Here is a 23,670-nt window from a genome sequence, read left to right as displayed (position 1 = left end):
CTTTAGGAACTAATTAGAAAAAAATAAACCTTATAATTAATATATTTGTGATTACAAGATAAATTATCATATCTTAAAACATATTCTCGGAAAATTTATATTTAATCATGATACGTTATCAGAAAATTTATATTTAATTATGGCACGTTATCACAAAATTTATATTTAATTATGGTAGTTATTACAAAAAAGAGAAAACAAATAAAATAATATTTTTGGGATAAAATTATACAAGGAAGAACTTTAATACTTCACAATGCTTTTGTGCCATAAGAAATGCTTTTGTGCCATAAGAAATACTTCATAGAGCATAATTTCAATCCCAATAATCATTCCAACTTAAAATTAAACTAACATATTTTATCACTCAATGTTATTATTATTACTATTATTGAATAAAACATTTTAAGTTTCCACCATAATATCAATGAAAACATAAAATATTCAAATGAGTTGGAAGAAGATTTAATATTTTTTTGAAAAAGAGAGATATTTCATATGTCTACCTAGCACTTAAATTTTCCTTAGACAAACTACGTGTTTCATCCAAATCCAATCTAACATCATAAAATATCTTGGACTTCAAAAAACCTACAATCATGTCTAATATAAATACGACATACTCTTACAAACTAACACAACTAATAATTGTCAATTTATTCAAATTTTTGTCCTTCAAGAGCTTTGGAATAATGGAAAACACATTGGTTGCATTGTTCTTTGTTCTTGGAATGTTTAATTAAAATGCTCACAAGATCTTCAAGGTTGGTGGGTTGTGGATGTAACTTAGAAGATGGTTCTTTAAAGGGATGCAACACATAAATCATAGCTAACCGGGTTTCTCTTTGAGGCCTATTTGCAATATTTAGAGACGAGATTAGAACCATTTGAGCTTTGAAACAAAAACAAAAACAAAATGAAAATCATCATACATTCAAAACAAATTTTATTGTTGCCTCCTTTTCTTTTTTTTTCTACAATTCACTATATTTGTTAGAAATAGGATCAAATTTTATCCATACATCACATAATATATATATATATATATATATTTATTTATTTATTTATTGATAGATAAAGAGAGAAGGAATCCATTTATTTTAATATTAAACGGTTTTAATATAAATAGTTTTATTACGAATGAATAAAATTTATATAATTATCATTTCTTTCTAAATATTTGACATTGAGTAAACTCTTTTGAAAATAATATTTGATAATATTATATTTACCTTTTCAGTGATTTTCTTATAAAAATTAACTAAGTGAAATTGAAACACTAAAAAACTGAGTATGAGCATGAGTACGGGTATATACAATACCTAATGAGAATAACAACAAAAGTTTTATATTTCTGGGATATTGATATTTTAAAGGAATGAAAATTTTCTTTTATGAGTGTAAATGTGATAATGAAACCCTTGAAACCTTCCACACCAAGACCTAGTTAAGGATGACAAATAAGTTTATTTTTATTTTATACTCTCAAAGCTTATTATACTTATATTGAAGCTTATTACATGAATAATAGCTCAATTTCTATACTTTCGTATTGAAACTTATTACACTCCTTTAACATCTTTATTTCCTTTATTTCTCAGTCTTAGCTTTGATTTGAGCATTCTATAGGAAGCTTCAGGTTTTATGTTCATTGACTAACGTGTTCTGATTCTTTTGGGACCTGTGACAAGAACCAGAGGCACTGAAGTTTTCTATATATTAAGGAGTAAAGCATGAAAAAAGAACAACACTCCTTCCTAAAGGAGTTCTTGGTTAGTTTTAGGTTCTTAATTTCTTTCTTTTACTAATTACCAGGAGTTCATAGCTAGTTTTTAATTTTCCATTTTCATTTTAATGCTTTGTTTCTTCTACTTTCTTTTTCATTCTCTTGTAATTTTCAACTTCAGTTATGCTATAATTTATATTTCGGCATAGTGTTCAATTTCAAGCTCTATTTTAATTCAACTTCTTGTGTAACACCCTTTGCTGTGCTACTAAAAACGTAATAACTTCAAATTTTTAAACAAAGACAAGTGAAAGAAATATGTCTTTTATTCTATAAAATATTGTTTTCAAGACAATTATAACACAACCATAAAGTAGCTACTTCATGGTTTATTTGAAATACATATAAAAAGAAGTAGCACCAACCACACACATAATATGAGTCACACAATCATCACGTGTGCACAACCATAAACAAATAAGAGTGAACTAACTTAAATAACTGAGTAATTTAAAAAGAAAATAGTGACATTTAGATATCACATACATAAATATCACATATCTCACCCATACAATACCCATTAAAACTCGCATTTCTAGCTTATCTTATCTCCTTTAACATCAAAACACTTTTAATAAAATAATATATAATTAATATATACTTTACCCGTAACAAAGTCACCTTACCTGCTCAACAAAGCTATATATATATATAAATCCTAAACTTTATACTCTAAATCCTAATACAAAACAAATAAAATTAAAAAAATAACAAAATCATAACCTATTAAAAATAGATTAAAAGCAAAATACAAAAAGAATAACTAAAAAGGACTTTTAAAAAATATTAAAAGCTTAAATCTGAAATAAGAACTCCCAATAAATAAAATCCATTAAAAATAAAATTAAAAAACAATTAGAATAAAAAATTCAAAATATAATATTTACGATGGTAAAATGTTCAGGGTCATTTAAGGGATTTAGAAAATTTTCTAAGGTGCTTATATTCAGTTAACACTTAAATGGGCCTTGTTGTGCAATTGGGTCTTTCGATTTTGTGTTCCCAACACCTACTACGCATGACAATACGTACAGTACATGGTTAATCAGTAGGACTTTTTGGTTGACATGTTTTCTCACTCTGTCGCTGTTACTCAACATAAATTCACATCAAAATAAAAAAAACAGGAAGATCGAAATTGTGGCTTTTCAAATTTTGGGTTATTTGGAAGTGATTCATTCTGCAACTGGGTTTGTTTGTTCACTGTATAATGTTTATCTTCAAATTTTGGTTTATTTGTTCGCATGATGTTTGTTTGTTTTCCTCAGCTAAAAATCATACCTTTGTGAATGTGAATAGTTGCAGTGTTGTTGCAATGGCCGAGGAGAAAGATGCTTTCTATGTTGTAAAGAAAAGGGATGTTGTTGGCATCTACAAGTCTTTCAGTGACATTCAAGCGTTACTTACGTCTTCTGTATGTAATCTCCCACCTTGTTACGTTCTTTCATGTTGCATAGTTTTTGCCTTTGTTATTTTTCTGCATTTGGGCAGGGTGCATTTCTAAGCCTCTGTGTTTTGTAGTTTGGAAATTTAGGCTTTGAATGATTATTGTTTCTAAGAACTGTTATCTATTTTCTAAAATTTGTTTGTCTCTTGAGTTCATTTTTTGTTTTCTAAGAGTTTTATCTTGCTGGATAGAGTACTTGAGGAAAGTAGTTCAAGAAGATGAGAAAACATCTCTATTCTATTGCCGTTTTTTTGTTTAAGAAAACAGTAGTTCTGGAAACAATTTTCATAACGTCATAGGTTTTAGATGAGAAATTGATAGTTGACTTGAGTGGAATTGTTTTATAGAGCAGTGTTTAAATAAGCGTAGTTAGAAGAGAATCAAACAAGGCCTAATTCTTTACGCTGAATATGCTTTATATTTTTGGGGTTGGTTTTTTATTTCTTGAGTTCCAGCAAGTTTTTTATTTTTACTATAGAAGTTGAGGGTATTCTCATTTGAGTATTTGGGTTCTCCATGCAGGTATCTAGTGACTCTCTAAGTATTTACAAAGGGTATTCTTTACCTCAAAAAACTGAGGAATATCTTGTTGCACATGGGCTTAAGGGAGCCCCGTATTCTATTAGTGCTGCTGATGTGAATGAGGGGCTATTTGGAAGCCTTCTTGCTTGTCCTTATCAGGTTTGAGGCACCCTTCTTATTTCCATTGTTCTCAAGTACTTGAAAATTTTCCTTATGTATGGGGTGAAAACCATTTTTTGTGATATTTTTAGCTTGAACTTTTATGTTGAAATTTTTAGCTCGTTGCATTTTATGTTGGATGGTAATTTTTTCATGAATTCATTTTTGTAACTGTAGAGTTTAAGGACTTTTAGAGGTTTTTTAAGGTCATGTTTTTTGCCAGGTAGTTAAACTCACGTTTGTATCACGAACAGTAGATTTTGCTTTGAATTTCGGACGGAGAAGAAGAGATTACTATATGTTATGAATTTCATAATTTTACATTTAATTGGGCACCCAATGGATGTTTGTAAGTTACAAGTGCCTTAATTGGGTTTTATTTTAATGCAATTAAATTAAAAGGCAATTAAGACTCTTGTAAGTTACATTGTCTGCAATTAAATGTAAACTTAAGAAATTCAAACTTGGCACCCAAATCCAATTAAATGTAATCTTAAGAAATTCAGAATTGGCACTGGTTCACTTACCGTGCATCTCTTCTTCTCTTCACGAAATTCAAAGTTAAATTTATGATTTGTGTTACAATTTTATGATTTTGTTAACCGCTCACAATCCTAATCATAATCTTGATTTTAACTACCTTGGTTGCAATTGAAAAAAGTTTGAGTTCAAGAGGAGATGGTTTATTTTTACAGGATCCATATTCTGCTGGAGGAAGAACTTTTGACGAGAGTTCCTCATCAAGGAACTTGCAAGGAGCTATTCAGCCCGACACTAGCGTAAGTTATCAACGATGACACATCCTTGAACAGGAAATCGCACGTAAAATCCTCAAGAAATGCTATTGATTTAAGTGAAGCACATATTCGGTGATAGGATTGAAAATGAGTTAAGTCAAACTGGACTTAGCACAGCTCAACTCAATAAGAATTGGTTTGATTCAAACTCGAGTTGAGTCTTATAAGAACCAAGATTTTCAACTCAAGTTGGGTTTACTTAAGTTCATGAACTATTTGGTTTGGTTCACCAGTTTGTAAAACTTGCATTTACACTTTTTGTGCAAAAAATGGCTGTTGAAACTGAAATGACTTTTTGTTTGGTTAGGGACTATCATAACCAGTGGTTACAATGTTAAGGACGGGAATTACTTGCATAAATACATAATGTTTACTTATGTATTCTTTTATAAATTTTACATAATTTATGTCTTATACAATTCATATGTGTGTAACTAGTTAGTCATGAACCAGACAAATTGAATAATATTTTGCTTAAGTTTAGTTAATTTAACTAATGAGCTTAAGTTTCAGTTCAAGTTTATCTCATCTAGTTCATGAATCACGAACTGAATTATCAAGCTGGTAAATAATTCGAGTGTCATATCAAGTTTGTCCAGTTCATTTACACATCTATTTGGACTTTTGGAGCCCTATTATCTTAGTTATTTGTCGGATGTGAAAATAAAATTACATGCTGCTGAGTTCCACCTGTGCCATCAGCTCTCTGTGTGATTGTTCAGTGACAGGGCAGGCCTTTATGTTGTAATTTTTTAAGCTAATAGTGATCCAATATAGTAGTTAGCAACATTAGCACTTAGTGCTATGATCTTACACTCTTACTACTTAGCCTTTAGGATGCTGATTGTGTGTCATTAGTTACACTCTTTGCTTCTTTTCCTTTCTTTTATAGAAGCTAGCTGGATCATCTTCATTCCCAACTAATTCACAGCCAGATCATGCACTAGGTGGATCCCAAGCAGAGTTGTCTACTTGTGTAAGCCTCTTTGATTATGTTTTGCATTGCTAATTGCTAATATTGGCATTCACATTCTACATCATCGTAGAAGTGCCTGTACATACTATATTTTACAACTATACATACTATATTTTACAACTGTCCACACAATTTATTCTTTACTTGGTAATGTGTTTTATTGTTGGTGACTATTTCAGCTCCATAGCAATTCTTTGATTTTAGTTTTTTGTAATTTATCTGCAAGTTATAATAAATATGTATGTTCTTGTAGTTATAAGATTGAAATATACTTTTCAGTTTTTGCTGTTTTATTTAACTCCTTTTCAAGCATTCATAGACTAACTACATCATAGGGGTTGATATGTGCAAATTTAGTTGATTGTTAATTTATTGTTCATGCTACTCTAAACTTTCAAGCATTCTATTCTATCATTAATCGATGCATGCGTGAAAGTAATGATCTTGTAACTATACAATGACAATGAAATCTTACATGTCTTTTGTAGATTTCGTGCACCCTTCATTTTGATGGTGCTTCCAAAGGAAATCCTGGACCAGCTGGTGCAGGAGCTGTACTGCGTGATGGGAGCAAGGTCTCTACTATCTGCCACAATTCTTGTGGTTATTGTACTTTTTACAGAATTAGCTAACGATTTGGTCTCTGCTTAGGTCTATCGATTGCGTGAAGGAGTGGGAACTCAAACAAATAATGTTGCTGAATATCGAAGTTTAATACTAGGACTGAAATATGCCCTGAAGAAAGGATATAAGCACATCGTTGTCCAAGGAGACTCTCTTCTTGTCTGCAACCAGGTTTGTTATATTTTGAAAGTGTGCCTTTTCTTAGTACCTTTCAATTTTCCCCCTTTTGTTCTCTACCACGTTATCTGTGTTTCAGTGCTGAAAATAACATCTGGATTGTGATAAAGAAAATTACTTTATTTATTAAATAGATATATTACACACATATTTGAAATTTGAAGTAACAGTATAGTTCCTAATGAAAGGTTCTTTGGATTCATTAAGTCATTCCTTCTAATGGTCTGATAATTGAGTTGAGTTGGGATTTATATACATTTCGTGACCAGTTCACCATCTTATATGATTTCCTTTGCAACAGATTCAAGGTTTATGGAAAATCAAACACCCGAAAATGGCTTCCTTGTGTAGTGAGGCCAAGGAGTTGAAGAACAAGTTTCTGTCATTCAAGATCAGTCATGTTCCTAGGGTAGTACTTTATCATTTGCTCTATATTTAGTATTTACTTACAAGTTAGAAACTTATTCTTCAATTGATGTTTTAGGAATATAACTCTGAAGCTGATGCTCAAGCAAACCTGGCCATAAATCTCAAAGGTTAGTCTCAAGGGTCTTCCAAGTTCCCTATAAGTTTCGATTGTTATATTTTCATTATAATTTCAAAAATGCTGCACTGACTTCATTTTGTTCTGGTCTTTTAAATTTTTGATATAAAATAGAATAAAGCATTAACCTCTTAGCCTTGTATAAATTTTATTTGTGTTTGGTTCCTAAACTTTTGCAGATGGTGAAGTTCAAGAAGATTGCCAATCACTTTAATGCTTGACTTCGTTTGCTCTCAGCTGGTTAAAACTAGGGTGCATTCTAGCTGTAGCTGACCTTTTTTTGTACAGAGGCACTCTAGCCTCATATAATGTAATAACATATTGTAAGTAATTCTTTTGCATTTTGTCGTTGAGTCTGATTCACTTGTTTTAACTAATAACACGTCCATAGTATTTACTATCATCGGAAAATGTTAGTTTATTATTCCTTATGTGACATTGGAATCCATGACTTGTATTTTCCTTCCTTCGACTGTAGTAGCTAATGACCAACATGACTTGATTTGATTTGTGTCATGATCTTTCAATATGTTTTTAGATATACTGCGTGATTAATAACTGCAAATGAAAAAGTGATCTTGCTATTCTGTTATACTGTGTGGCGTTGCTTCATGGAAATTTCAGAGAATTGTGGTTTTAATTTATTAATACTAAATTTGAGAGATTAAAATGAAATTTAAAAATCATTGAAGTCCTCAAACAGTCCATTTAAAATGTTTTCTTTTTTAACTTAAGAGACTAAAATGCTCTTTAAAACAACTGATAACCAAAATCAAATTCATTTTCAGACTAAAATGTTTTTTAAAAATGTTTTATAACTATATGAATTATTAAATTGATCCGATATTTTTTATCTTTCATTCTCGACATTATTATTTACAAACAACCATGTTGTAGTATGTTATTTTTCTTCTTTCTTATACCCAATCAATCTAATTTGCATTCATAAACGACGATATCATAAAAGTTGGGTTAAAAAGTTAAAATTTAAACCGTAACTGAGAACTACGAAGTCGGCATTGGGCAACTTATTCTTCATGTACTTTAGATTTGGATTTTAAGATTTCTGTTTAATTAAAGTATTAGTTCTTGTATTTTTTTTAAAAGATTATATTTTTTGTTTCTTCAAATAAAAATGAGTAAATAAAATACACAAACTAATGAAAAATGTAAAGAAAAAAAAAAGTTGGGTGAGTAAGTAAACATTATTGATGTTAAAATATTTATAAATGTATTAAAAAATATTAAACAATTAATAGTTTTTTTTTTTTGTGTTATACTACGAGGTTGTTTTCTGGTTTGGATAGATAGATAGATAGGGTGCGAAATAAGAACAGCAACTTCTCTTTTCGGACACTGTGTTTGAAAATGGCGACACTGTTGTCATCTTTCTCTCTGCACTCTATTCGCCCCTCTTCTTCAACTCTCCCTTCTTCTTCCACTTCTTCTCCCTCTTTTGTCTTTTTCAGCTTCCCCTTGCGCACTCGCAGTTCATCTTTGAAGGCACGAACAGTTAAGAAGCGCGTGGTGAAGGCAGTGGAAGAAGAAACCCAGCAAGAAGAACTCAACGCTGATGAGAGTGAAGAACCATCAACCTCCGAACAGCAACCTGTTGTGGTTCCAGTTTCCCCATCGGACACTCTCACCATGTTCTTTCAGGTACAATACTGTGTTTTTGTCAATGTGGCTTTGGATTGAAGTTTTCACGAACTTTGCTCACCTACCAAAGTCACAAATTTTGATCTTTTTTCAACCCAATGAATCGATCAGTGTCTTTTTCCTGCAATTGGGGTGTTAAAATTATAAGGGGATTGCATCCAATTTGAACACTGATAGGACAAGCTGTGACTTTGCAAATCCAGACGGGGCCAAGTCGTGTAAGTTAGAACAAATAACCAGACTAATCCCATATAGAGTGAAAAGAAGCAAACTAATCTATGAAAGATATAGCATCATTATGTTAATCCTAACAAATGAAGATTACTACTTAAGACATTGATATATGCATTTTGTTGCTCAAATTAGTCCCTGAGTTAACAGTGCTGCGGACAAATTTGACCAATGAAGTGAAATATATATATTAAAGACCTGTAGGGAGGGTAATTCCCAAGTTCTAAGGTCTAAGAGCGTTGAAAGGCAAGAATTGGTTTAAACAGTCACTAATTTTCACTCCAATGGTTGAATCCAACTTAAGGTTGTTGGGAATCCAAGGACAGTCTATTTCCCACATTGGATAGAAATGTGAATGTAGAAAAGTGAAGACCCATTTACGTTCAAATCTCATTGGTATTGTATCTCCTAGTGAACTTTTTCCTTGATAAACCTAACAAAGTGAACCTCCTTGATAAACCTAATAAAGTTCATAACTTATTTTTAGTGGGTTTCATTTTATCTCTTCATTCACACAAGAACCCTCGTTTTGACTTGAAAAAGTGCTTTTATAATGGTTAACCAACCTTGGTTGTACTTGGTTATATAAGCAGTTTCAATATTAACTCATTTGCTGCAATGATAAGCTGCTTGACTTTTAGAACTAGCATAAGCACCTGGATCAGAGTTGCTCCAATATGTTTGGCACAATATCATTCAAAGGGTAGATAGAGGGTTATTCAATAACTAACCTTAGTGCCCTCCCATCACGGGCCAATGAACTAAGGTCTAAACTATTTCTCACACTAATCAGCATTTTAGCTGTCTAAATCTACAACAGATTAGATATCCTGGCTTTGAGTCATAGTTTCTAGTCTTGTAGAATTATCTTTTCCCCTAAAATAATTGTGCAATTGGATCTTGAGGTTGATACCTTTTCTATTTGTAATTGTATCACTTTTCATGAGACTGACTATCTACTTTCTGCATATATTAAGGCAGAGGGAACATTGAGTGAATCAGCTATTCCAGCTTTAACCAAAGCTTTAGAGGTAATCTTCTACTTTTCTCAATTGCTTCAATGTGAGTGTGAACTTGATGTAAATATAACTTTGGTGACGTGTATCTTCATATGTTTTCTCAGGCTGTTATTTTGTTCTTGGTTCCTTAATGAACATAGCAGCAACAACTTCTATGATTTAGGTCCTTGTTTTAAAATCACTCCTCTGAAACAGAATTGAGTTAATATTGTCGGTTGGTTTCCTTTTACTAGAGGATGATGTAGGAGGTTAAAAGTCAGATATCAAATGTTAGTGATGTTTATTCAGACCCAGAGTTGTGTGTTAGATTCAAATTTAATTTAAAACAAAATTGTTTGCAACACCATGGTCAATATAGTTTTCAATGTGGGAAGATGATCAAAGGATGGTGATGAAAGAGGGTAAATCACATCAGTATTGTTTAGTAATGAGACTTGGAACTCCTTTTTATGCTGGAGCATTTGTGCCCTCTCCTTTCTATTTCTTTAAAGTGTGCAAATTACATGCTCATTATTGCAACATGTCACTGAATTTTGGCCTTCAAGAAAGTAAACTTATCATACAAATACTGCATTTCTCAATGGAGGTGATGCGAAGGGAGTATGTTCTTTGTTTCCAGCCACACCAATAGCTTAATCTAATATATTCTTTCCATTAAGGTTTTATAAATAGGCAAGCTTTTAATTCTATTCTTATGTAAGAATTTGGTGGTCAGATTGAGTGTTATATTTCTTCATTCTTTTGCAATGTTGTCAATGGTCATTGTCTTTGGGAAACTTTTCTTGTTATCCTTAACACTTGGTTATCATGGTTTCATTATATATTTTTCTAGGAGACAGAAGGTGTTACTGATTTGAAGGTTCAGCTTTCTGAGGGACTTGCAATTTTAGAGGTATGCAAACACTTCAATGCAATTGCCAGTTGCCACAAAGCTTAATTTTTCAAAAGATGAACTCCAAACTCTTGATTTTGGATGATTGTTCAACATGAGTTTTTTCTTACCGGCTTGGTTGGCACCATAATGGAATTGAAATCTTTAAAATAGTCATGGCATAGTTGAATTGTTGAGACACATCATATTCCTGAATCCCCTAATACCTTGCCATTAAGCTTTTTATTTGTAGAATATGGCTATCTATTAAGTAAACATCCTTAGATTTTCTGCAATGTCATTAATGGTTTTGTGTGTTATGGTTCAGTTGAAGAAACAGACAACTGTTCAAGCTACAGGTGTGGCTTCTGGTCTGGTAGAAACCATACAAGGTTCAGGCTTTAAATTGCAGACATTGAATCTTAGTTTTGAAGATGAAGAAGTTGCAGTTGCCTAGACTGAATTTGTTGGTGTAATAGCAATAGTTTCAGGGAATTTTTTTGTCATCTGTTCGCACCTACCTGACTAGAGCTTCCAACAAACATTTTGGTTTGTATAGATATGACTATTGTTGTTGGTTAACTTTCCTCTTCGTCCTTATATTATTGTCGTTCGTTGCATTGGAGCATGTTATCTTCTTGTAAGAAGAAACACCCAGAAAATTTGATGATACTATCTTTGTTAGTTATTATTATTTTTTGAAAAGTGAAAGATTTCTTCGTAATGAAATCCTATGGAAGTGAGATTAGGAATATCCACACACACCTTTAGAATAGAAAAGTTAAGAAAAAAAAATAGTTAAATATATTTTTAGTTTCTAAATTTAGTTATAAATTAGAATTTGTTTATATTTCAAACTTAATATATTTTAGTTTTCAAATTTTAAAAGTAAATAAATATAGTTATTATTAACTTAATAATTTAAATTCTTTTTTGTATTGAACAATATATAAAATTTTAAATTGTATAAACAATTCAAATATTAGTTTGAAATATTAAAATGTATTATGAATATATATATATATATATATATATATATATATATATATATATATATATAAATTAAAGTAATTTTACTTGTTGTGTATGTTTTCTTTTAATATGTATTTTAATTGATATTCTTTAAAATATAAATTAGTTCTAGATTTTATTTTCCACACTGGAAAATCATGACTATTCTTAACTTATAAATTGATGGTACAATACTCATTAATGTAACCATGCTGCTCTGATTTATTTGTATCACAATTAATTTCATTTAATGCATTAATTGCAGTGTTGTAAAGACCACTCTTGGTGAAGTGATAAATCTGTAAGAAGTTGGGCATAATATTCTATTAATTAAAATTACAAAAATATGTGGTTCTTATGTGTTTTTTAATAATATTTTTCCCTCATTTATATTAACATATAACATTTTATGTTAATATAAATGTGTGATATAATTTGAGAAATGATAATTAAATTTATGTTATATTTATAAGCTTTAATCCATTGAAGGAAGATAGTAGTGTTTAAGTTGAGAGATGATAAAAGTAAATATAGATGGTGAGGTCAGTAAACACTTTGGATTTGAAGCGTGGGTTAGAGAATTAAATAGATTCCAAACAAATGGGGGTAGACATAGTAGCGGCATGAGGGTGGGTGACGGAAACGGGAGAAGGAGAAGAGAGAGGGGGTGAGTGTGGTATGCACTGGAAGGAGGGTATAGAATTAGGATTTTTAATTAAAAGTATAAAAAGTTAATGGTAAAAATAAAAAAAAAAATTAACTTAAAGGATATTTTTGGAAAAAAAAAATTGGAAAGGTGAAGAAACTGTGGTGTTGGAGGGAGCAACACCCTTCTGCTATTCTTTTTCTCTCTTTTTTTGGTTTCATTTTAACCAAAACTCATTGTTTTTGTTCTGTATTAGTAGAGTGGAGTAGCTAGTGAAAAAAAAAGTAGGGGGCCAACTTTAAGAATGGTTTAAGGCATATTAGGACTATCAAAGGGAAATGAAATTTGTAACTTCTGAAATTTAATATTCGAAGATATTACAAAATTAACAAATGTACCCAATTATATGAATAATAAAATAGATAAATTCAAATATAGTGTCATTCAAAAAAAATCATCTAATGTTTTAGAGACAAATCTAAACTTGTTAACAAAAATCCTAATGTCTTAGACATTTTCTTATTAAAAGCTTGCATTAAACATTAAATTCATATGTTCAGAATGATCAATGATGAACTCTATATCTAGATGCTCAATCAATTAATTATTTCATTTTAATTTAGGTTCTCACATCATGTCTAATAATCAGATACCCACAAATATATAATCAATAAATCCATGCATTTAAGATCGATAATAGAACACAAGTAATGGAAAAGAAATATATTGAATAATAAAAATCATAAAGATTGAATACACATTATTTCCAATCCCCGTGAATAAGGGTTAGTTCCCTCTTCCCCATAACGGGTTAATTTTTAATTTTATGGATGTTGGAAGTCCCACATCGACTAGAGATAAGGTCAAATTATAATATATAAGTGGCTGCAAATCTCACCTTACAAGTCGTTTTGTGAGGTTGAGTTAGGCTTAAATCTACTTTCTAATATGGTATCAGAACCACTTTCTAATAATGGAACCTTTTATTTAAAGACGTTCATAATTGGATTTGACCTAAATACTTATTTTTATAATTGAAGTAACCAAATCTATTAACAACTAATTCTTGTTGAGATATTATTCCATCTTTAGTGATTTTCATTTATTTAATTTTTGTAATTGAAGTGACTTAATTGGTTGACAACTAATTTAGTTTATCGATGTATAAATCTTATTGTCAATATAATTGATATTTTTTAAATAATGTCATAAGGATTAAATGATAAGTTGTATTCTTCATTGTTATTTGCAATATGTATTCTCTAAATTAATATTGTTTAAAATATGACATATAACTTAAGTAAACAATGAGTTATGATTACATGCACCACTTACTATTTCTTAAACATGATCATAGTTAAAACTTGAAAGAAATTGGGACAATTCTCTTTCTTTAATGTAAACGGCACTGAATCATTTAACTATACTTATTTGTTGCAATAAATATTGAGTAGTTAATTTCACTTATTCTAATACTTTTATATAAAAAAAAAGGATGAGATGAAAAACGATAAAGCATAACTCAAAAGAGATTTTCGAAACATTGAGTGAAAATAACATTATTTGCAATGAATTAGCTTTCATAAACACCAAATTGTGCTAAAAAAAAGGCCCTAGGTTTGACTTGTCTAAGAATTGGGGTCATGTTCCTTTTATTCATTGACACCAAACTTTTTATGAAATAAAATTGTGTCTGCAAACTTGCATTGGATCATGGTCCATGCATGGGACCCATTCTACAACTACATCACCATATGAAACCTTCCCCATAATAGAATAAATTCTAACATATCTTAACAAGTTCGTAAGAACTTTCACACATCTTACTTAATGTAGTGTGATTATAATTTTCTTTAACGTGATTGACCAATTAAAAATACACATTATTATTATTATTATTATTATTATTATTTAAAAAGGATTATGATGATTAAATGGTGGAGGGCACTATGGCCCAATGAATTGAAAGTGAAGATTTGGTAATGTGGTTGTGATGTCCCATCATGGAATGATCTTGCTAAGTGCTAGGTTGGCATGGGTCTTCCAAAAAGGACTTACTGAAAAAAGAACATAAATAAATACCTCCATTTTTTGGACATGTGTTATGTTTTACAATATAGATGCATTACACTGTGTTAATAATAATATTCTTTCATCATAACCTTAGGAATCCTATGGTAAACTTCTCCACATGCCAACCACTCTCGCACAAAACAAAAAAAAAACATTGCCCATTGCGTATGGAAAATGTAACATCCCAATATCTCACGCTGGATAATTCATAATTTATATATTGTAACATTACATTTACGGTAATATCTCGTAATCTCACACTTATAAATTCATAGTTAATATATATCTACACATGTTTTAAACTCAGATTTCAACTATAAACTCATAAATATAATTCGAATTCTTCTAACTTATTCTTCTGTCTCTCTCTTCATTGGCATTGGATCAGACGACAATCCTTCATCTGCTCCCGTATAACGAATTATACGATCATCGCACATACCCAAACACAAAACAAACACAAACAAGTAGGGTGAGTTAACATGCAACAAATCATTTAAAACATGTATAATTACCTTGATATAAACATCATATAATAATTATGTTCGACACCCTCATACCACAATTCCTATTAGACACTCGTCTCACAATACCCAATAGACGCCACAATACCCAATAGACACTCATCCGGATGATACGTTGATGAGCGGTCACGGGAGGTTATGCACTTGGAATGACTTCTACTTCTTCTTACAAATACACTTCCAAAATACTTCATATCATTCACAAGGTTAGTCCCCTCACTATGTCCAAAACCGGCACATAGACCAGGACCTCCTGCTCCTCTCACCACATAATTCATCCCTCTCTACTTGAGACTAGATGATTATTAGAGTATCAGGATAACCTCCAACTACGGGACCCTCAACATCAACATATACACAAATACCATAATATTACTGAATCTCTCCACGAGACTCATGCCATACTCATATTCCTCAACTCACATTATACCCCTACAAAATCTCCCCATAATACTCATAACATGTTCAGATGCATAAATTCAAATGCAATATAATAAAATACAATCATCACATAATCACACAAACTCAATATATTGCATAATAATTTAACAGTACTCAATATGTTCAATAGGATTTAAGTTAAAAACTTGTCGAGTAGACTTCCAGGAAAGAGAGGTGTGTCACAATGGACAACTTAAGTACCAAGTCTTTCCTTAGCCAAAGTGTTCCTCAACTAGTTTTTAACAAATTTCTTATTTACAGATTCAAAACAACAGCATATAATATTTATACCGAATTTCAACATAGATAAACATACAGTAAACATTAACAATATTCACACAGAATTTCAATATATGAATAGTAATAAAATAATACTAAATCATAATATAAAAGCATAGAACTATTAAATCATAAAAAAAAAACATAGAAAGGTTAGCTCCCCTACCTCTATTCCAGGCGTCTCTTGCTCTGAATTTATTTCTCCGAAACCTTTCAGAACCTCTACCCTTCTTGCAACTAAAAATTTCTCTCTAACTTTCTCTCACTTGATTTCTCTTCTCTTGGTGCAGAATACCCTTCCCTCCCATGGCTATTTATAGTAAAAAAAAATTTACTATTCATTAATATTTTAATATTATTTATTATTTTAATATTATTTAAAAATAATATTTCAATCATTTTCTCACCAAATCTGATCCTAATTTCTACCTACTACTTTCTTCCATGCTAAGAAATCTTAATGCTGAAAATTTATTTTTACTATTTACTTTTTACTATTTACTATTTACTTTTTACTATTCAATTTAAAAAAAATTTACTAAATAAGTTACCAAAAATTTGAACCTCTCCTTCTAAAATTACTATAATTTTATATCCAAAATTTACAATTTTCTATCCATTAAAATTATTATTAATAATAAAATACTAAAATTTACTACTATATATATATATATATATATATATATATATATATCTTTTTTTTTTTTTTCATGAATCTTACATTCTCCCCAACAACAAAAATTTTCGTCCCCGAAAATTCTATACTTCAAGAAAATAGTTGAGGATATAATTGCTTCATCTCTTCTTCTAGTTCCCATGTAGAGTCACCTGTCCTCTTATCCCAAACTACCCTGACTAAATTAATAGTTTTTCCTCTAAGTTCCTTTGTTTTAGTATCTTCTATACAAACAGGTTGTACTTCTACTGAGAGGTCCTCTCGGATTTGAATCTCCTCTATTTCTATAATGTGAGAAGGGTCAGGTACATACTTTCTTAGCTGGGAGACATGAAAAACTGAATGAAGATTGGCCAATTGAGGGGGTAGCGCAATCTCGTAAGCGACTAGCCCAATTCGTCTCAAAATTTGGTATGGACCAATGAACTTAGGAGAAAGTTTCCTGGAGCGAAGTGCTCTTCCAACACCCGTGGTTGAAGTTACTCGCAGAAAAACATGGTCCCCAGCCGCAAACTCTAATGGTCTCCTCCTTTGATCTGCATACGATTTTTGTCTACTCTGAAAAGCCTTCATTCTTTCCCCTATCAATTTTACTTTGTTGGTGGTTTGTTGTAGTAGCTCAGGTCCTATTAAAACTGATTCACCATCTTGATACTAGCATAACGGAGTTTGACATCGTCTGCCATACAGAGCCTCATAAGGTGCCATACCTATACTTGCTTGGAAACTGTTGTTATAGGTAAATTCCACAAGAGGAAGTATTTCATCCCAACTACCAAGATGATCTAATACACAAGTTCTCAACAGATCTTCTAATGACTGGATAGTCCTTTCAGATTGTCCATCAGTTTGGGGATGATATGCGGAACTCATTCGTAATTTACTGCCCATAGCTTCCTGTAAGGTTTGCCAGAATCTAGAAGTAAATCTTGGGTCTCTGTCTGACACAATGCTAGAAGGTATACCGTGCAATCTCACTATTTCCTTTATGTACAATTGTGCCAGCTTAGTCATTGACATTCTCAGATTTATTGCCAAGAAGTGAGCACTTTTTGTCAATCGATCAATGATGACCCAGATGGCATCATTACCCTTTATTGTTCGTGGTAAATGGGTAACAAAATCCATAGCAATGCTATCCCATTTCCACTCTGGTATGTCTAATTGTTGTAGCATTCCTCCAGGCCTTTGGTGTTCCACTTTTGCCTTTTGGCAAGTCAAACAAGCTGCTACAAACTGTGCTACTTCCTTCTTCATTCCTGGCCACCAAAAGGACTCCTTAAGATCTTGATACATTTTAGTCATGCCGGGATGCATGCTAAAACGACTCTTGTGTCCTTCTTCAAGGATTAATCTTTTTATTTCTGCATTGTCTGGTACACATATTCTACTTCTAAATTTTAATACTCCATCAGGTCCTAACCTAAACTCTTTAATTGATTCTGTTTTGATCATTTCTGCTATCTCTTTCAGGTTAGGATCCACCAATTGTTTCTCTTTGATTAAAGTTAGAAAGTCGCTAGATATAGTCAAATTACTACATCTAATGAAATCTACTTCATATTCCATATGTAGCTTGAGATCTCTGAATTTCTCCACCAATTCCAATTCTTTGATCATCATATGAGAAACATGTACCATCTTCCTACTCAAAGCATCAGCTACTACATTCGCCTTTCCCGGATGGTACAAAAGTTCGAAGTCATAATCCTTTAAAAACTCCATCCACCGCCTTTGCCTCATATTTAGCTCTTTTTGGTCAAATAGGTACTTCAAACTTTTGTGATCGCTGAATACTTGAAATTGGACACCATAAAGATAGTGTCGCCAAATCTTCAGAGAAAATACTACTGCTGCCAATTCTAGATCATGAGTAGGATAATTCTTCTCATGAACCTTTAATTGTCTTGAAGCATAAGCCACCACCTTCCTTTCTTGCATAAGCACACATCCTAACCCCTGGTGTGAAGCATCACAATAAATCTCAAAAGATTTACTTGGATTCGGGATAATCAATATTGGTGCACTTGTCAACCTATGCTTTAATTCCAGGAAGCTTTTCTCACACTTATCCGTCCAAACAAACGGTTGATCTTTGCGAGTTAGCTGGGTTAAAGGCGCTACTATTTTAGAAAAACCTTCTATAAATTTTCTATAGTATCCAGCTAAACCCACATAGCTTCGTATTTCCGTCGTAGTCTTTGGTTTCTCCCACCGTAGCACTGCTTCCACCTTGGTTGGATCCACTGCTATGCCTTGAGCTGATATAACATGTCCCAAGAATTGTACCTCGTGTATCCAGAATTCACACTTTGACAACTTTGCATATAGTTTCTTTTCTCTCAAGATCTCAAGCACAATTCTTAGGTGCCTCTCATGTTCTTCTCGACTTTTGGAATAAATAAGTATGTCATCTATAAAGACTACGACAAACTTATCTAAAAAGGGTTGAAAGATTCTGTTCATGTAATCCATGAACAAAGCTGGAGCATTAGTTACCCCGAATGACATAACTACATACTCGTAATGCCCGTATCTTGATCTAAAAGCAGTCTTCTGTACATCTTCAGCTTTAACCAAAAGTTGATGATATCCAGACCTTAGATCTATCTTTGAAAATACTTGAGCTCCATGCAACTGATCCATCAAATCGTCAATCCTAGGCAAAGGATACTTGTTCTTAATGGTTAGCTTGTTCAACTGCCTGTAGTCAACACACAATCTAGAGCTACCATCTTTCTTCTTCACTAGCAGTACCGGTGCTCCCCATGGTGATACGCTTGGTCGGATGAATTGTTTTTCCAATAACTCTTCAATTTGCTTCTTCAGCTCTGCCAACTCTGCGGGGGCCATTCGATATGGAGATATCGATACGGGTCCAGCTCCAGGTATTAAATCGATGGAAAATTCTACTTCTCGTTGAGGTGGTAATCCTGGTATTTCTTCTGGGAATACATCACTAAACTCATTAACTATGGGAATATCAAGATTTTGTTTATCTTTCTCAATTTCCACATGAGTCAAGATAATGAAACACAGAGATCCATCTTTTACTTCCTTCAACACTTGTTGTAATGACAACAACTCCGCTTCATCAGGATCAGGGAAAATTAACTCCTTCTTGTTACAGTCTATAAGGATACGATTGGTAGATAAACAATCCATTCCTAGGATTACATCTAAACCTTGTAGAGGTAAAGATATAAGATGTACTTTGAACCTACGTCCTTCTACAATGATTGGACATTGAGGACACATCCTTGATGTTTTTATCAATTTAGAGGCCGGTGTAGATACTATAAGATCATACTGCAGCTCTTTTACAGGTAGGTTCAACTCTTGAATAAGAGTTTCAGACAAAAAGGAGTGTGTCGCTCCAGAATCAAACAATACATTCAAGTCTCTACCAGCTATATTACAACATTCAATGATGAGAGTACCTGATTTGGCAGCTTCTGCTCCCGTTAAGGCATAGACTCTCCCAGTCGCTTGTGGTTTATTGTCAGTCATTCCCTGTTGAGGCGGTTGTTGAGGTTGAGTTGTTCCTCTTCTGTTAGAGAGACAATCTCTAGCAAAATGTCCTTCAGCTCCGCAAAGAAAACACTTGTTGCGTAGATTAACTTGTGGACAGACGCTTTTCAGATGAGGTCCTCCGCAGACGAAACATTGGATTATTCTCTGTTGGTGTTGTTGCTGATGAGGATTCCTCTGAGGTTGTGGTCTGTCATAAGGTCGATTCTTTACATGTCGTTCAACTCGTGATCCAGATGGTCCTCCTACCCTTGGTAACTTCTGAACTTCAATCTCACTTATTAACCTTTCTACAGCTTTGGCATGTTCTACTAAAGCAGCAAACTCCTTAATAGCTAAAGGATTCACAGCTAGTTGAATGTTTGCTCTCAATCCATTTTTGAATTTCCTGCACCTCCATTCTTCATTTGACGGTTGGGTGTAGAAACGAACCAAGTGTTTGAACCTGTCTGCATATTCAGCTACGGATTTGTTGCCTTGCACCAGCTGCAAGAACTCCACCTCTTTCAAATGTCTCACACTGTCTGGAAAGTACTCAGCATAAAATTTATTCTTAAAAATTTCCCAAGTTATAATCTCACCACTTTCCTCTAATACCAGCTTTGTGTTGTTCCACCAGTGTGCTGCTTCCCCAGATAGCTGATACTCAGAGTATGCCAACCTAGTTTCGGGTGGACACCTCTTTGCTTCAAAAATCTTTTCCAAGTTCCTTATCCAGAGATCAGCTTCATCCGGACTCGTTTTCCCATTAAAAATAGCTGGACGATGTTGCAGAAAATTTTCTAAGGTCCATTCCTGAACTCTCTGAGGTTGAGCTTCCATATGGGTGCCATTCTCGGCTAGTTGTCTTAAGGTTTTCGCATGTTGTCTTTGGCTCGCTTCAGAATTTAGTCTGGCCGCTTCTAACTGTTGTAGGGCCGTTGTGTGCTGTTGCATTAAAGCAGCTCCCTGTTGTTGAAGAGCGGATGCGATAGATTCTAAAGCCCTTGCAAGGCTAGGTACCTCAGGGGTTTCACGATTGGGTTGTCTACGAGCCATTTCTCTCTGTTCATACAGAGAATTATTGTTATTATAATTTATAATATGAGTTTGTAGGATTAATCCACAACTCTTAGGTCGTCTTAAGGACGAACCGCTCTGATACCATTAATGTAACATCCCAATATCTCACGCTGGATAATTCATAATTTATATATTGTAACATTACATTTACGGTAATATCCCGTAATCTCACACTTATAAATTCATAGTTAATATATATCTACACATGTTTTAAACTCAGATTTCAACTATAAACTCATAAATATAATTCGAATTCTTCTAACTTATTCTTCTGTCTCTCTCTTCATTGGCATTGGATCAGACGACAATCTTTCATCTGCTCCCGTATAACGAATTATACGATCATCGCACATACCCAAACACAAAACAAACACAAACAAGTAGGGTGAGTTAACATGCAACAAATCATTTAAAACATGTATAATTACCTTGATATAAACATCATATAATAATTATGTTCGACACCCTCATACCACAATTCCTATTAGACACTCGTCTCACAATACCCAATAGACGCCACAATACCCAATAGACACTCATCCGGATGATACGTTGATGAGCGGTCACGGGAGGTTATGCACTTGGAATGACTTCTACTTCTTCTTACAAATACACTTCCAAAATACTTCATATCATTCACAAGGTTAGTCCCCTCACTATGTCCAAAACCGGCACATAGACCAGGACCTCCTGCTCCTCTCACCACATAATTCATCCCTCTCTACTTGAGACTAGATGATTATTAGAGTATCAGGATAACCTCCAACTACGGGACCCTCAACATCAACATATACACAAATACCATAATATTACTGAATCTCTCCACGAGACTCATGCCATACTCATATTCCTCAACTCACATTATACCCCTACAAAATCTCCCCATAATACTCATAACATGTTCAGATGCATAAATTCAAATGCAATATAATAAAATACAATCATCACATAATCACACAAACTCAATATATTGCATAATAATTTAACAGTACTCAATCTGTTCAATAGGATTTAAGTTAAAAACTTGTCGAGTAGACTTCCAGGAAAGAGAGGTGCGTCACAATGGACAACTTAAGTACCAAGTCTTTCCTTAGCCAAAGTGTTCCTCAACTAGTTTTTAACAAATTTCTTATTTACAGATTCAAAACAACAGCATATAATATTTATACCGAATTTCAACATAGATAAACATACAGTAAACATTAACAATATTCACACAGAATTTCAATATATGAATAGTAATAAAATAATACTAAATCATAATATAAAAGCATAGAACTATTAAATCATAAAAAAAAAACATAGAAAGGTTAGCTCCCCTACCTCTATTCCAGGCGTCTCTTGCTCTGAATTTATTTCTTCGAAACCTTTCAGAACCTCTACCCTTCTTGCAACTAAAAATTTCTGTCTAACTTTCTCTCACTTGATTTCTCTTCTCTTGGTGCAGAATACCCTTCCCTCCCATGGCTATTTATAGTAAAAAAAATTTACTATTCATTAATATTTTAATATTATTTATTATTTTAATATTATTTAAAAATAATATTTCAATCATTTTCTCACCAAATCTGATCCTAATTTCTACCTACTACTTTCTTCCATGCTAAGAAATCTTAATGCTGAAAATTTATTTTTACTATTTACTTTTTACTATTTACTATTTACTTTTTACTATTCAATTTAAAAAAAATTTACTAAATAAGTTACCAAAAATTTGAACCTCTCCTTCTAAAATTACTATAATTTTATATCCAAAATTTACAATTTTCTATCCATTAAAATTATTATTAATAATAAAATACTAAAATTTACTACTATATATATATATATATATATATATATATATCTTTTTTTTTTTTTTTTTCATGAATCTTACAGAAAACAATTTAGTTATAATCTACTTAGATTTGTTTTACTCGGATATGCTAACAACTAAAAAATCACCTCATAATAGACATAAGTGTCTTTTTTGTCTTAAATAAATTTTAGATTTTTAATATATGGATAGTTTTTATTTTAAGTATTCAAATAAATTATAAATTTTTTTTTATTAATATCAATTTTGAGTTTTAACTAATATTTTTAAAGAGAGATTCAAGTTTATATATATATATATATATATATATATATATATATATATATATATATATATATATATATATATAACTTTGTCTAGTCAACTATATATCAAATAATCAATCACGTCTCGAATTGTTTAATAAGCCACTAATAAATCCAACCGGTTACTAAGCAAATCGGTTATGAATAAGAGTACATTACTCTTAATGTTGATTAACTTAAAAGTAAAGTATGAGTGTCCATGATTGAATCGTGATTAGGTTAGTATCAAGCAAAAGTTCACACCGAAATCTATAAATAAAAGTTTGTAGTAAGAAGGTATGTGATTTTGCATTTCCTACATCATTAATTCTTAACTATCAACATTTGTTGATTTTGAAATCAAAGCATTTTCTGCAGATACTCTTTGAACAGTTTGAACGATCGGTTCAATCTACTACTATTTAGATTTCAAAACAACTTTCAAACTTTAGACAATTTATCGTAGTTTAGACAAGTGAGATCCACTCCATTTAAATATATATATATAATATTTA

The 23,670-nt window shown here is 32.0% G+C and overlaps 3 protein-coding genes across 6 annotated transcripts; 2 read left to right on the top strand and 1 right to left on the bottom strand.

The window, feature by feature from the left end:
* Positions 1-2,784: 2,784 nt before the first annotated feature.
* Positions 2,785-7,552, top strand: LOC108345058 (uncharacterized). Of its 4 annotated transcripts, none has more exons than XM_017583619.2 (10): positions 2,785-2,991; positions 3,086-3,200; positions 3,756-3,914; positions 4,610-4,693; positions 5,604-5,687; positions 6,176-6,262; positions 6,339-6,482; positions 6,790-6,897; positions 6,973-7,024; positions 7,212-7,551. In XM_017583619.2, exons 2-10 carry the CDS (start codon positions 3,102-3,104, stop codon positions 7,244-7,246), a joined length of 852 nt encoding a protein of 283 aa, XP_017439108.1. In that variant the 5' UTR covers positions 2,785-2,991; positions 3,086-3,101; the 3' UTR covers positions 7,247-7,551. The 4 variants fall into 4 exon arrangements, with proteins under 4 accessions (XP_017439108.1, XP_017439109.1, XP_017439110.1 ...); XM_017583620.2 differs by having other exon boundaries at positions 2,869-2,976; XM_017583621.2 differs by having other exon boundaries at positions 2,933-2,991; positions 3,092-3,200.
* A 780-nt stretch (positions 7,553-8,332) lies between these two features.
* LOC108343949 (uncharacterized) lies at positions 8,333-11,485 on the top strand. Its single transcript, XM_017582406.2, has 4 exons — positions 8,333-8,691; positions 9,900-9,953; positions 10,774-10,833; positions 11,141-11,485. The coding sequence occupies exons 1-4, from the start codon at positions 8,401-8,403 to the stop codon at positions 11,267-11,269; spliced, it is 534 nt and encodes a 177-aa protein (XP_017437895.1). The 5' UTR covers positions 8,333-8,400; the 3' UTR covers positions 11,270-11,485.
* Positions 11,486-16,552: 5,067 nt separating this feature from the next.
* LOC108321794 (uncharacterized) lies at positions 16,553-17,035 on the bottom strand. The gene has a single exon (XM_017553653.2). The coding sequence runs from the start codon at positions 17,033-17,035 to the stop codon at positions 16,553-16,555; it is 483 nt and encodes a 160-aa protein (XP_017409142.2).
* Between the last annotated feature and the right edge of the window lie 6,635 nt (positions 17,036-23,670).

The sequence above is a fragment of the Vigna angularis genome, chromosome 8 (assembly GCF_016808095.1).
Source record: "Vigna angularis cultivar LongXiaoDou No.4 chromosome 8, ASM1680809v1, whole genome shotgun sequence".
Classification (NCBI taxonomy): domain Eukaryota; kingdom Viridiplantae; phylum Streptophyta; class Magnoliopsida; order Fabales; family Fabaceae; genus Vigna; species Vigna angularis.
This window is presented reverse-complemented; position numbering and strand designations above follow the sequence as displayed.